This window comes from Oncorhynchus clarkii, chromosome 12 (assembly GCF_045791955.1).
Source record: "Oncorhynchus clarkii lewisi isolate Uvic-CL-2024 chromosome 12, UVic_Ocla_1.0, whole genome shotgun sequence".
Lineage (NCBI taxonomy): Eukaryota > Metazoa > Chordata > Actinopteri > Salmoniformes > Salmonidae > Oncorhynchus > Oncorhynchus clarkii.
The window spans coordinates 45,533,207-45,548,651 of record NC_092158.1 but is presented as its reverse complement, the minus strand read 5'-3'; the positions used below and the strand labels follow the sequence as shown (position 1 = coordinate 45,548,651).

Below are 15,445 nucleotides of genomic sequence, written 5' to 3'. Positions count from 1 at the left end.
TGTCACGTGCGCCGAATACAACAGGTGTAGGTAGATCTTACAGTGAAATGCTTACTTACAGGCTCTAACCAATAGTGCAAAAAAGGTATTAGGTGAACAATAGGTGGGTAAAGAAATAAAAGCAACAGTAAAAAGACAGTGAAAAACAGTAGCGAGGCTATATACAGTAGTGAGGCTATAACAGTAGCGAGGCTACATACAGACACCGGTTAGTCAGGCTGATTGAGGTAGTATGTACATGTAGATATGGTTAAAGTGACTATGCATATATGAAGAACAGAGAGTAGCAGTAGCGTAAAGAGGGGTTGGTGGGTGGCGGGACACAATGCAGCGGTCCCTGTTAGCCAATGTGCGGGAGCACTGGTTGGTCGGGCCAATCGAGGTAGTATGTACATATGTACATGAATGTATGGTTAAAGCGGCAGGGTAGCCTAGTGGCAGGGCGGCAGGGTAACCTAGTGGTTAGAGCGTTGGACTAGTAACCGGAAGGTTGCAAGTTCAAACCCCCGAGCTGACAAGGTACAAATCTGTCGTTCTTCCCCTAGGCCGTCATTGAAAATAAGAATTTGTTCTTAACTGACTTGCCTAGTTAAATAAAGGTAAATAAAGCGACTGTCCACATATGATAAACAGAGAGTAGCAGCAGCGTAAAAGAGGGGGGTTGGCGGGGGGGGGCACAATGCAAATAGTCCGGGTAGTCATTTGATTACCTGTTAAGGAGTCTTTTGGCTTGGGGGTAAAAACTGTTGAAGACTTTTTGTCCTAGACTTGGCTCTCCGGCACCGCTTGTCATGTGGTAGTAGAGAGAACAGTCTGTGACTGGGGTGGCAATTTGACCATTTTTAGGGCCTTCCTCTGATAGCGCCTGGTGTAGAGGTCCTGGAGGTCCTGGATAGCGCCTGGTGTAGAGGTCCAGGCAGCTTAGCCCCAGTGAAGTACTGAGCCGTACGCACTACTCTCTGTAGTGCCTTGCAGTGGGAGGCCGAGCGATTGCCGTACCAGTCAGGATTTTCTCGATGTTGTAGCTGTAGAACCTTTTGAGGATCTCAGGACCCATGCCAAATCTTTTTAGTTTCCTGAGGGTGAATCAGCTTTCTCGTGCCCTCTTCACGACTGTCTTGGTGTGTTTGGACCATACTAGTTTGTTGGTGATGTGGACACCAAGGAACTTGAAGCTCTCAACCTGCTCCTCTACAGCCCTGTCGATGAGAATAGGTGCGTACTCGGTCCTCCTTTTCCTGTGGTCCACAATCATCTCCTTAGTCTTGGTTACGTTGAGGGATAGGTTGTTATTCTGGCACCACCCGACCAGGTCTCTGACCTCCTCCCTATAGGCTGTCTCTCGTCGTTGTCGGTGATCAGGCACTGTTGTGTCGTCAGCAAACTTAATGATGGCGTTGGAGTCGTGCCTGGCCATGCAGTCGTGGGTGAACAGGGAGTACATGAGGGGACTGAGCACGCACACCAGGGGGGCTCCAAGGTTGATGAAAAGCGTGGCAGATGTGTTGCTACCTACCCTCACCACCTTGGGGCAGCCTGTCAGGAAGTCCAGGATCCAGTTGCAGAGGGAGGTGTTTAGTCCCAGGATCCTTAGCTTAGTGATGAGCTTTGAGGTTACTATGGTGTTGAATGCTGAGCTGTAGTCAATGGATAGCATTCTCACGTAAGTGTTCCTTTTGTCCAGGTGGGAAAGGGCAGTGTGGAGTGCAATAGAGATTGCATCATCTGTGGATCTGTTTGGACGGTATGCAAATTGGAGTGGATCTAGGGTTTCTGGGATAATGGTGTTGATGTGAGCCATGACCAGCCTTTCAAAGCACTTCATGGCTACGGATGTGAGTGAGTCATTTAGGCAGGTTGCCTTTCTGCTCTTGGGCACAGGGACCATGGTGGTCTGCTTGAAACATGTTGCTATTACAGGCTCAATCAGGGTCATGTTGAAAATGTTAGTGAAGACACCTGCCAGTTGGTCAGCACATGCCCGGGGCACACGTCCTGGTAATTCGTCTGGCCCCGCAGCCTTGTGTCTAAAGTTCTTACTCACGTTGGCTACGGAGAGCGTGATCACACAGTCGTCCGGAACAGCTGATGCTCTCATGCATGCCTCAGTGTTGCTTGCCTCGAAGCGAGCATAGAAGTGATTTTGCTCATCTGGTAGGCTCATGTGACTGGGCAGCTCGCGGCTGTGCTTCCCTTTGGATTCTGTAATAGGACGAGCGTCGGAGCCGGTGTAGTATGATTCAATCTTAGCCCTGTATTGACGCTTTGCCTGTTTGATGGTTCGTCGCAGGGCATAGCAAGGTTTCTTGTAAGCTTCCGGGTTAGAGTCCAACACCTTGAAAGTGGCCCTTTAGCTCAGTGTAAATTTAACGTGTAATCCATGGCTTCTGGTTGGGGTATGTACGTACAGTAACTGTGGGGACGACATCCTCAATGCACTTATTGATAAAGCCAGTGACTGATGTGATATACTCAAGTCCATCGGAAGAATCCCGGAACATGTTCCGGTCTGTGATAGCAAAACAGTCTTGTAGTTTAGCATCTGCTTCATCCGACCACTTTTTTATAGACCAAGTCACTGGTGCTTCCTGCTTTAATTTTTGCTTGTAAGCAGGAATCAGGAGGATCTTAGCTATATGCAGGTAGCCTATAGCCCTGATAGGCCTACATCTAATTTCAGATAGCCTACAGTAGCCTAGCCAAGATGTAGGCAAGATGTAAGCAGAATGATTTAGTGGCTTGCTTCGTTCAAATTGACAGACTCATTTATTCAACATGAATAGCAAGGTGATTTCGAGGTAAGAAGTGCTTGTGTTGCCCAATAGCCTGCTGGAATAGGCTACTGAGGATGGGGTAATACTTTCAATCACTGAACCAAATATTAGGAATATGGATATGACCTGAATATGCTTGTCAACAACAGACAGTGTTTTTTTTCTCTTTAGCCTAATCTGACTACTGTTACCGCCAATCAAATGCATTCTAACTACTAATCATCAATTGCGATAGAGCTTTGATAACTTCCAATTTAATGAATTAATAACTGCATAATAACACAAGGCTACAATAACAATAAACTGAAGTTATAGGCTATTTATTAAATTGGTTTGCCAGCTCCAGGTAGGCTACACAAGTGGCACTAATTGATTTGTAATGACTCCAGTGATATCGACATTTTAACATATTTATTGTATCAAATGGTAGACTACAGTAGCCTACAATGGCAGATAAATTAATAGGCTACTTGATGGCCAACAGATATCATTCTCCACATTTAAATGTCAGTACCATTGAGGACTTCCCCATAACAGAAGCACAGGAGGGGGATCCATAACCTCCATTTCAAATTTCAACTTGTGCAGCCTTCGAGACCCAAGAACTGAACATGCATAAAACACTTAGTTTGATATGGTTTTCCATAAGCAAAGTTGACATTTAGAATGGACTTTAAACCACCTCCAAGTAAATTTTTTATCTAATGTGCCCAAAGTCGTTTTCCAGTGCTATGACACCGTTATTTCTTGATGCGCATCAATTCTAGGATATTAAAGTTTTATGGAAAAAAGGTTGAAAATAAATAAATAACCTACAACTGGTAAAAAAGTTGTCATGACATGCGCGTCTGCTCCTATGTATCCTCTCACTCATGTAAACTCAGCCAATAGTGGACTCAGCTGCCTGCTGCTGCGCTCGCTCAACAAATACCCCTCCGGCCCTCCCCACCACTCACTCACTCAGCAACAGCCTGCCTCACTGCCTGATAGTCATTAGGTCACTTTGAAATACATTGTTGTTTATAAAGAGAAATGCAATGGAGGTCGCAGTGCAACTTAGAAGTAGCCCAAAAACCCGCAGCCCGCCACCAAAACATTTTTACCCACAACATCGTTTTCAAAGTAGCCCAATTTGGATGGAAAACCTTGGACATGGCAAACCTGGTCATAAGGACACATGGTCAGCACATGGCAAGAACACAGTCACACTTGCCGCACACTTTTTCTGACAGGGGCGAGCCTTCTTACCGGTTACCTGCCCCACAACCCGAGTCTTGACAGGGTCAGGAATATGTGAAGGCAATGGGTTATTTTTAACGGCCAACCGCCCACTAGGTCCTCCACACTGCCACAGAGCTGGACGACAGCTGTAGCCTTAACCCCTGGGATTAACACATTGCTGAGTAAAGCAGGGGGGCTGGGATAGTAGAATGACTCTGTGAGAGATATATTTATCTACCTCTCTTTCCTACTTAACAATCACTCACTCTCTCTCTCCCTTGCTTCCTCCCCTCCTCCCTCTGGCTCCCAACATTCCTCTGCAGGCTAAATTGATTGTGCCCAACAGCACGGCTGGGCTGATCATCGGTAAGGGCGGGGCCACGGTCAAGGCGGTGATGGAGCAGTCGGGTGCCTGGGTGCAGCTGTCCCAGAAGCCTGAAGGCATCAACCTGCAGGAGCGTGTGGTCACCATCAGCGGGGAACCCGAGCAGAACTGCAAAGCCGTGGAGATCATCGTGCAGAAGATCCAGGAGGACCCTCAGAGCAGCAGCTGCCTCAACATCAGCTACTCCAACATCTCAGGCCCCGTGGCCAACTCCAACCCCACCGGTTCCCCCTACGCCAACTCAGCCGAGGTCCTCCCCAACGCAGCCGCGGCTGCCGCCACTGCCTCCAGCCTTCTGGGCCAGGCCGGCCTGGCAGGAATGGGCGGCTTCCCGGGCACCATGTCCAGCTTCTCTGGCAATGACCTGCTGGCCATCACCTCGGCCCTCAACACTCTGGCCAGCTATGGCTACAACACCAACACCCTGGGTCTGGGCCTCAACCCGGCTGCCGCCTCTGGGGTCCTGGCCGCCGTGGCTGCTAGCGCTAACCCAGCCGCTGCTGCCGCCGCTAACCTCCTGGCCTCCTATGCCAGCGATGCCTCCGGCGGCCCCGGCCACCCCGCTGTCGGCCTGGGCGGCTTCTCCCTGGGCTCGCTGGCTGCCGCCACAGGGGCCTCCAACGGCTACCTGAACGCCTCATCCCCACTGATGGCCTCTTCCCTGCTGGCCACAGAGAAGCTGGGAGACGGGGCCAAGGACGTGGTGGAGATTGCCGTGCCCGAGAATCTGGTGGGCGCCATCCTGGGGAAAGGTGGTAAAACGCTGGTGGAGTACCAGGAGCTGACAGGCGCCCGCATCCAGATCTCCAAAAAGGGAGAGTTCATCCCCGGCACGCGAAACCGTAAAGTTACCATAACAGGGTCGCCCGCGGCAACACAAGCTGCCCAGTATCTGATCAGCCAGCGGATCACGTATGAGCAGGGTGTGCGTGCCACCAACCCACAGAAGGTGGGCTAAATGGGAAAAAATGGGAAAATAAAGGAAGGAAGGAGACAGAGAAAATAAAAGGGAATCGAAGGTCACGGCGAGGGGGAAAAAATGTCCAAATATCCGTTCAATATTTCAGTATTAAAAAGAGAAGATCACAAAGGAGGAAGAGGTGGGGAGAAAACCAAGATAAGTTTGTGTGATATGTGATTGTGTTTTTAGGACCGAGGTCCTGATGTTTTTAAAAAGTTGTGAGGAGTCCTTTTGATGATGGCGATTAGAGTAAAGCTGAACTGGTCCACTGCCAAGCTGCAGATCCAGGGGTGAGCACATGAGTTCACCCCCATTCAGAAACCTCATAGCTGGGTTTGTTTTGGGTTTCGTTCTCTTCCGTTTCACTCTTCTATCATTGTGTGGGTTTTTCAGCTTCAGTTGCAGACCTCCGCTCCAGGTGAGTTGAGAGTCAGTTGAGGTTCCAGACAAGCTAAAAGAGCAGAGATGGATGTTTGCTCATGCCTTTTTCCTTTGATGTTAACCTTGCTCCATGTGAACAAAGCAAAAAAGTATTTGTCTACATGAGAGCGGTTAAATGATGCTCACCAGAGGTCGTCCAAGACCATTAAGCATCCATTTTATTCTAAATTCTTAACGGATATCACATTGTTAATGACATGCCACTGTATGATTCATATCAAAATTAAGATTTGAACACTTTGGTTGTTATAATTTTTATTTTCATCAATTATTTATTGAAATATGGTCTCATTCAAACACGTATAGATTATTTTAACCTGTGAATTCGGGTTGATATGAATGTAAAGACAGTATTATTGTTATTTTGTTATTAACGAGGATCACATTTTGAGTTGCAGTGACAGATATGTATAGTTTTAACCCAGAACTGCACAGTAACTATATATGAGTGTAGATCAGGGGTCAAATGTTCAATGTGAGAGGATAGATGAGACACACAGGAATGTACACACACATACACAGGAACACACATAGACAATCATTCATACATGTAGACCGCCACCCACATACACACCACTTTTGGTGCTACGAAAACATAACTACAGATAGGCTTATATCTCCTGTATTACCTAAATTGAAAATCCCTTTTGAGATGCCAAGCGTTGTCCACTCATCTATAGTTTACGGAATTTAGTTCTGCCTTTATGTGAGTAAAGTAAGACTGGATTTCATGCTACGATTGTCAGTCTTAATATTTTACCCCAGTAAATCAGTTGTCCTTTAGTTGCCATGGCAAACTGTTTCTTGTACCATCATGGGCAGTTTAGATCCAATTAACGTAGTTACTGGTTTAAAACCAATCATTTTATACTATTGTCATAAATTGGCCCTGTACTTTGAGTTTGCCAGCCGATATTGCTCCTTGCGACATACTCCGACAGTATGTAGAAATATGATTAAACCCCCATGGGAAGGAGCATTGTATCCGAAAGGGAAGACGGCACTATACACAGCTTGAGGTATGTTACATTATCTTTTCAATTGAAGAAACATCTAACCAGAAGAGTCCCCCAAGGGAACGAAGCACTACAAAGCAGTTTTGTTAAGAAAAGCAGTTTGAACCTTATCTGTGAACAACAAGATTATTGCTTTAGATTTAGGGTGGCTGGTAGTCAAGAGAGACAATAATGAGAAAGAAATGGAGTCACCATGAAACACATTTGGACTGAAACCATTTGGAGTTTGTTGTGAACCATTCTTCCCAATCAGAGTAAATACCAATATGGAGTCAAACAGTTTATGCAGTTGGTCAGTCGAACTTGTTATCTTGCCTAAAGCAGACATTGACACTAGCTTATATTGGCAGTAGTGCATAATGCATTGCTGAAACATTTTGCTGACATTCTGTAAGGATAATTGCAGGGGGGGGGGGAATTGTCTCCTAGAAAATTCTCAAACAAACAAAGATTACCCTTGCTTGCTTCTGCGCTGCTATACATTGGTTTTCATCCGAGTACACTGGGTCTATTATGACTGCACTGTGAGACACAACGAAGACACAACGCAGTGTGCCTGTCCCTTCTTGAGCCAAGTGTTCATATTTTGATGTACATATCCAAGAAATAGGCCTACAGCTGACACACACGCATTGCATGTTCTAGAGCAAAACCAGCCGAGCAGTGAGATAAGGAACATCTCCACAAGAACATCCATAATGTGATGTCTTGGAGATGTTTTGGTTTACCAATAATATTGCACAGCAGAGAGCTGCTACACATTCATATTCATGGAAGTCTCTTCTACTGATGAGTCCAGAGTCATCAGTCAACCATATTGTCTTTTATTAACCCAAATGACTCCTAATACATTTATTTTCCTGCACAGCAGTCCCTGAATCTTATTCTGACCCTCTTTTCCATTTCACGCGTTTATCCTTATGTAACCAGAGCTCTGTGATTGGCTTTCAGTAATACAGGACCGGAAGGGATAGCAGCAGAGAATCAAAGAAAAAGCAACACTCCCTTTTTATGAGTGAAATGACAACGCCCCTCCTCCACCATACCTACCTACTCAATAGTTATTCTAAGGAATGTTTGCTCGAGAAAGAAGTTACCTTTACCTCATCTTACTATCAACTATGTGTTTGAGCACTCCGCATGGCATGGCACTAGCCACGAGCCCCATTACCTTGACTCACTGAATACACGTTTCCCTTTCATTGTATTTCTGAAGGGATGTGCTGTGACTTATAACAGTACTCAATGGTGCACTGGTTATTTGAAATGGCACTCCAGTTAAAATATCTGTAACTTCCACCCGTGGGGTTCAGAAACCTTCATATTTTAGCCCCTAACCTCACAAAATGTTTACGTGATTTAAAATACAAGCACAAATCAAGGTGAATTTAGTAATATAAGCAATGCAACTAGACTTGGTTTAGAGGACTACTCTAGAGCTGTCTGATCTATACATTGTCCTCTTTTTACGTTCATTACATTACTTACTTCGGCATTTCTCCCACCCTTCATTTGGTATTTTTAGAATATTTTAGAACGCTCCTATATCCAGATTCCCTTCTCTCTCTCCTCCACTCTGCTCGCCCTCTCTCTCCTTTTTTCTGTCTACTCATAGGCGCTGATGTCTGGGGTTGCAGGGAGTGCCGAAGTGATCGATAGCAGTTATGCACTATAGGTCATAAGGGTATGCAAATATTTTCACAGCCCATAGAGTTCACCAGGCAAAAATGCACAGATAACAACTGCCTCCAAACTGTGACACCCCACAAGACCAACAAGCAACATTGGTTCAAACTACGGTATCAAATTCCCTACTAAAAGAGGAACAAGTAGGATTTAGACAGGCTTATATTGTAATATATGACCTTTTAGGGGAACAGGAGAGGTTATGTATTTTTTTCTACTGGAAAGCAAAATAAGTAAGCAAATCTTTGTTCAATGAGCAAATGTCTGTTGGTTGACCAAACATAACTTATTTTTCAGCCTTTTAACAGGAGTTTATTTTAAAAAAAGTTCATGATAGAGCGCAAGAGAAAGATGGGAACTCGTTCGTGACCTCATGCTGAAACAGTGACATCCTTTATGCATATCCTCTTATCTGAAAAATGACTAGAAATTAATTTATGTGGAATATGTCATGTCAACATGATGTATATGTATGTTATTGTAGCTATTCTAGTTTGTAGTCCAAATGCAGTCCAGCGTCTCGTCAATACAATGTGAAACTCTATGTTATCTTTGTGTGGATGATGAAGAGTGCCAACTAAGCCTGAGTAAGATTAGCTTCGCTATTTGTTTGTGCATTACGATGACTCATCATATGGCGTCCATATTTCTGTCATTTAGTTTGACCGTAAGAAAAATGTAAAGAATATTGGAAGCAATATAGTAGCATGTTGTCCTGTTTTGTGTTTTGGTTATGTTTGTCGTATGAACCTTTGAAATTACTAAGATTTTGAATTAATAGGTTTACATGTACTTTTTGTAAATTATGAAAATGCTGCTATTTGATAAGTAAAATATACAAAACATTTTAGTTGAAAAGATGTCTGGTCTGTTGATTAGAAACATGCTCTAAAAGACAGGGCATACAATTAGGTGTATAGAATACTATACAGTATTGGTAAGATAGTAACAGTAATAATAGACTCTATAGTACAACCTGTGCCAAACTAGACTTCTGCAGCTTTTGAAATTGTAGATGTGCAATCAAATGTTAGATATTAATAACTTGTTTAGAAGTGCTGATCAGGTGCCAATCAAACAATGTTTTTAAGTTAAGAAAAGATAATCAAATACATTACTTAAGAAAACAAAGGATGGATAACTGTTTTGTGCATTGTTTTACCCCATAGCTACATAGAGTAAGAGCTAAAGATTGTGATTTTTATGGATCCATGTTGTTTTACACTCCATGCATCCCCTGTGTGTTCATTTGACCTGTGGCTTAAGCACTGCTGTTTTTCACAAATGTCTCTATAGGCCAGCATGGACTTAGCATAACATGTTATAAGCATTCATAACATAGCCAGCCATTATCAGACAAAATGTGTTTCGTGGAGTTAGGTGTTATCTTTTTGCACGTCTTCTATTGCATGGTATCAAAGTGAAATATGGAGGGGGAAAAAATGAATGCAAAAAAAATGTGTTCTCGCAACATTCAAAGACATAACGTTGCATGCAATCAGTTGTAGAGCACTTACGTTAAAACCGCCTCATATTTAAAAAATGGTTTATTGTCGTAAGTTGGGAGGGGTTCTATTATTGTCATGTTGGTCCAAATACAACATATTTCAGATCAAATTCTCATACAGTCCATCTCTTTATATTATTACAGATATGATTTTGTTTTCTTAAGGTACCATGAGGAGTATTACAAATGCGAAAAATGTTAGTCAGTGTTATTCTTGTGTTTTGCTTTCTAGAATACCAGGCATGCATTTTTTAGGATCAGGTTAAACCTCACAAAACCTGCGTAATATTTTTTACGATTTTTTATACTACAGCTTGAATTCCCAGATCTAATCTATGAATGTACTACCATTTGCTCATTATTTCTGTTGAATGTTTATCAGTCTTTAAATGTGAATTCAAGGCTGGAATGTCAACTACATGTAGCGTTAACATATTGTGTCAAGAACCAATTTCAGCTATAGTCAGGTAGGCCTGACATGGCCATAGTCATAATCCAGATATGTTTCAACAACACTTCAGATTCGCTGTAAACATTATCCTGTATGTTTGGTGTTGCATAAATGCACTTTACTTTTTACAAATTACATCTCCTATTATTGGATGTGAAACAAAGCAAACAATGTTCATTTTCTGCCGTTTTTGTCATTCTTTGCTGTTGCTCTGATGTTATTGTTTTAGTAAAAAAACAAACAAACAAACAAAAAAATGAAACTTTTTGTGAATGATGAGAGGGTTTTGTGTATCAGACTTCTCTGAAAAGGTCCGAGTCCTCACAATATCGATTCTCATTTCCTTTTAGCAAAGATTTGTGTTAATCGCAATGAGCAAATCTCTCTTTGAAGATAGAATCCTTTGTTGCTACATACATTTTTTTTACTTATAAATTAATAATATATACCCATTGATCCTTGAAGAATATAACTTATAAGCTTCATAAGCTTAGTTCAACTGTCGTATCACAGCAGAACCCCAAATATACGCTTGTTTTACTCCATCTACATTTGTTAACAATGTAGATGTAAACAAACGCGTTATGGCCTCAAAACATGGTTAAAACTAAAATGTTAATATCATGCATGGTCAGTCCTTGCATCCATTGCTCTGTCTATGAATTTGAGTTGTTACATTTCTCCAGGCCTATCCCTCAGCTTTGTCATTTTTTCAATGAAGGATTCTAGATTTAAAAGAGGGAGAGGGAACCTTAAGAGTGGAACTGTTCCACCTTGTCATGTTGCATTCTGCTCACTTGAAATCTAGCGGTGGGAGTATTTTTATGAACAAATTGGCATTGAAAGCATGGTAAACCTCATACAATGTCTCTATGTTCTGTTATCAGAGTCCATGTTTGTTACGTTACAGAATGCTATCCCAAGGTCTCGCTGATATAATATTAGATCAGAGACAAATACAGCACCGGAAAAATGTGATCGCTTCGGTCATACCGCTGTCAGTGTTGGTGTATTTGACGACAACAACATTTTAGAACCCTATGTAACCTAAGATGGCCTAACTAATTTACCACATGCATGATTTGAGTGTCTGTCTCATTCTTCTGTCATACACGCCTACTAACCCCCACCAATGTTCTAACCTCTCCACTACTGAGTGCCAAACTAAGTATATATATATATTATTTAAAACAAATAATCATCTGGATATTCACCTAACCCTCCCAATGTTCCTCCTCGGGGGGGATTCCTTTGAACTATCAGACACAGGACTAAGACGGTTCAGGCTGCTTGCCCCCGCTTCTCCTCAACTCTCTTCATCATCTTTTCAGCCTACATGACATTACGATTATGTGTGGTGTTGTCTGGCACCTTATCTTTGACCCTTTTTTGACCCTCCCATGATCTTAGTTGACCTTATCCACCCTTTGTGTGTTTTTATTGTTTTGACCCCAGGTTTATTGCCAAACTTTGCTGAGACTACAACTGTATGAATTTTCATTTTGTTTGTTTGTTTTCTTGTCATCCGGATCATTCTGAAGGGTTGAAAGTTAACTAAAATGTTGATTGAAAAAAGCATGACAATGCCTTGCACACCTCTTTGGCTCCATTGCAAATATTATTTTGGGTTAGGTTTTTAATTTTGTAAAACTCTTTGTTTTTCCATTTCAAGAAATGGACTGTCAGCATAAGTTAAATGTTATTCAAAACGAAAAATAGTTTTGTCAATCTGAATGACTAGTGTCTCTATATTAAGACAGAGAAGATACCATTTGAAAGTTTAGGCCTCACTTGTCCTTTGACTTAAGCATTTGCTTGGATGCCTTTACACAGACACAGTCTCAATCTGAAAGATGCAAGGGCAATACTGTCTTTCCTTGAGCCATTTCAGTGAAGTACGGATGGGAGCTTTTTAATCAAGATATTTGCCAATACGAGTGCCAAATGAAATCTCCATTAAGCCAAAAGCCAGCCAGCCTACACACTGAAGCTGTGGTAGCACTGGGATGGTTCACTTCCCAATCCCATTTCTCCCAGAAAACACTTCATTGTTTGACATTTGACATGACATGCCACTATTTTTATATGCTGCCAGTCTATTTACTGCTTTCCTCAGTGAAACATCTCAGAAGCAGTTCCTTTTATAACGATACACTGTTGATTAATGACAACAGCAACTATGAAAAGGGAATGAAAGGATTTTTAAAGTGTCATTTTTGTGAACTTTTTTTAATTATTATTATAAATTATCTGAACATCATTCATTAATAGATTTAAGGGTAATGACTATATAATGTAACTGTAGTATTGTGTTTGTAAAAAAAAATCTGTGAGTTGTGTTTTATGACTCGTGGACTACCAGTGAAGTCAGCATTTCAGTGTTAATATATTGAATTGTTTTTTAAAGATTATTTTTGCGACGGCAACAGCAACAAAGAGTCATTATAAATGTTCATTTTAGCATCACTTGTCTTCTGTTCCTTTATTCTCCTCCACCTCTACTCTCTGCCTCATTGGAGTGAAAGGTCTTGAGTTGATAAAACTGCATGCAATATGCTCACCAACATGTTTGTTTTCTAAATGGAGTGCTGAAACTTCGCTTATGAAGTAGATCATGAAAAATGTACATATTTCTATTTAACCTTTATTTAACTAGGCAAGTCAGTTAAGAACAAATTATTATTTACAATGACGGCCTACCCCAAGCAAACCCTAACCCGGACGACATTGGGCCAATTGCGCTCCGCCCTATGGGACTCCCAATCACGGCCGGTTGTGAAACAGCCTGGAATCTAACCAGGGTCTGTAGTGACGACTCTGGCACTGTGATGCAGTGCCTTTAAACGCTGAGCCACTCTATATCTCCAAATCATAACTGTGGTTTTATTGTGCATGTTCCTAATCGTTGTTCAAGGTCTTGGTGAAAGCCAAAGTGAGCGTCTAAGCTAATTAGTGTCTACCTGGCACAGACGGTAGACAACGTCTATTTCAATGAAATTATGTGGAGACAATGTTGATTCAACCATTGTGTGCCCAGTGGGTAGTTCTAGTACAGTGGTGTGTGGGCAGAATGTTGGAGCATTACAGATATAGCTGAGATCTTAATTTGATCACCCTGTTGTTGCAGGAAATTCCCTGCACAGCAGGAAATGCAAACTTGTAGTGTATTCAAGGTTTGAAAAGACTTCTAAAGTTAGTCATTTCCACTTCAAAATGTCAGACTTGATTTGCCCTAACTAAACATATCCATTAATTATAATCCACACAATAATTCACATTTTCTATTGATGCAGGATTATTTTCCTGCTGTGAGAAACTGGTAAAATGTATATCCTACACCTGTATCTATTTTGTGAACCTGTGAAGTTCTTCAAATAGGCCAGAACCTGTTGAAGTTACCTTGATCTACAGTGCCTTTAGAAAGTATTCACACCCCTTTACTTTTTCCACATTTTGTTGTGTTACAGTGTGATTTTTTATTTTATTACATTTAGATGTTGTGTCACTGGCCTACACACAATACCCCATAAGTGGAATTATGTTTTTAGAAATGTTACATAATTCATTAAAAAGGAAACACTGAAATGTCTTGAGTCAATAAGTATTAAATCCCTATGTTATGGCAAGCCTAAATAAGTTCAGGAGTAAACATTTGCTTAACAAGTCACATAAATTGCATGGACTCACTCTGTGTGCAATAATAGTGTTGAACATTATTATTGAATGACTTCCTCATCTTTGTACCCACACAATTACCTGTAAGCTCCATCAGTCGAGCAGTGAATTTCAAAAACAGATTCAACCATAAAGACAAGGGAGGTTTTTCAATGCCTTGCAAAGAGGGGCACCTATTGGTAAATGGGTTAAAAAAAAAAAGCACACATTGAATATCCCTTTGAGCATGGTGAAGTTATTATTTTTATGGTGTATCAATACACCCGGTCACGACAAAGATACAGGTGTCCTTCCTAACTCAGTTGCCAGAGAGGAAAGAAACTGCTCAGGGATTTCACCATGAGGCCAATGGTGACTTTAAAACAGCTACGGAGTTTAATGGCTGTGATAGGAGAAAACTGAGGATGGATCAACAACATTGTAGTTACTCCACAATAATAATCTAATTGACAGAGTGAAAAGAAGGAAGCCTGGATAGAATAAAAAATATTCCAAAACATGCATCCTGTTTGCAACAAAGCACTAAAGTAATACTGCAAAAAAAATTTGCCAAAGCAATTCACTTTTTGTTCTGAATAGAAAGTGTTATTTTGGGGGCAAATCCAATACAACACATTACCGAGTACCACTCTCCATATTTCAAGCATATGGTGGCATATAGTGGTGGCTGCATTATATTATAGGTATGCTTGTAATCATTAAGGACTGGGGAGTTTTTCAGGATAAAAAAAGAAACCTATTGGAGCTAAGCACAGACAAAATCCTACAGGAAAACCTGGTTCAGTCTGCTTCCCAACAGACACTGGGAGATGAATTCATATTTCAGCAGGACAATAATCTAATACACAGGGCCAAATCTACACTAGAGTTGCTTACCAAGAAGACAAAAAATGCTGAGTTACAGTTTTGACTTAAATCTACAGCATGGCCTGAAAATGGTTGTCTAGCAATGATCAACAACCAATTTGATACATACAGTTTGAAGAATTTTGAAAACAATAATGGGCAAATGTTGCACAATCCAGGTGTGGAAAGCTTTTAGAGACTTAACCAGAAGGACTCTGTAATCGCTGCCAAAGGTGATTGGGGATCATGGCTCAACATTTTCAAGTCTTGCCATAGACTTAAGTCAAAAATCTAAATTGGCCACTCAGGAACGTTCACTGTCTTATTGGTAAGCAACTCCAGTGTAGATTTGGTCTTGTGTTGTAGGTTGCTGTCGTCCCGTTCAAAGGTGAATTCCTCTCCCAGTTTCTGGTGTAAAGCAGACTGAAGCAGATTTTCCTCTAGGATTTTTGCCATATGTTTTTATCCTGAAAAACTCCCTA

The 15,445-nt window shown here is 41.7% G+C and overlaps 1 protein-coding gene across 2 annotated transcripts in view; it reads left to right on the top strand.

Moving 5' to 3' along the window:
• The window catches only part of LOC139423248 (RNA-binding protein Nova-1-like), a 62,234-nt gene extending 55,118 nt beyond the window's left edge, over positions 1-7,116 (top strand). For both annotated transcript variants that reach the window (XM_071175055.1, XM_071175056.1), the window contains exon 4: positions 4,319-7,116. In XM_071175055.1, coding sequence (XP_071031156.1) covers positions 4,319-5,338 — 1,020 coding nt within the window. In that variant the 3' untranslated portion in view covers positions 5,339-7,116. The remainder of the gene's footprint in view (positions 1-4,318) is intronic.
• The last annotated feature ends 8,329 nt before the right edge of the window (positions 7,117-15,445 follow it).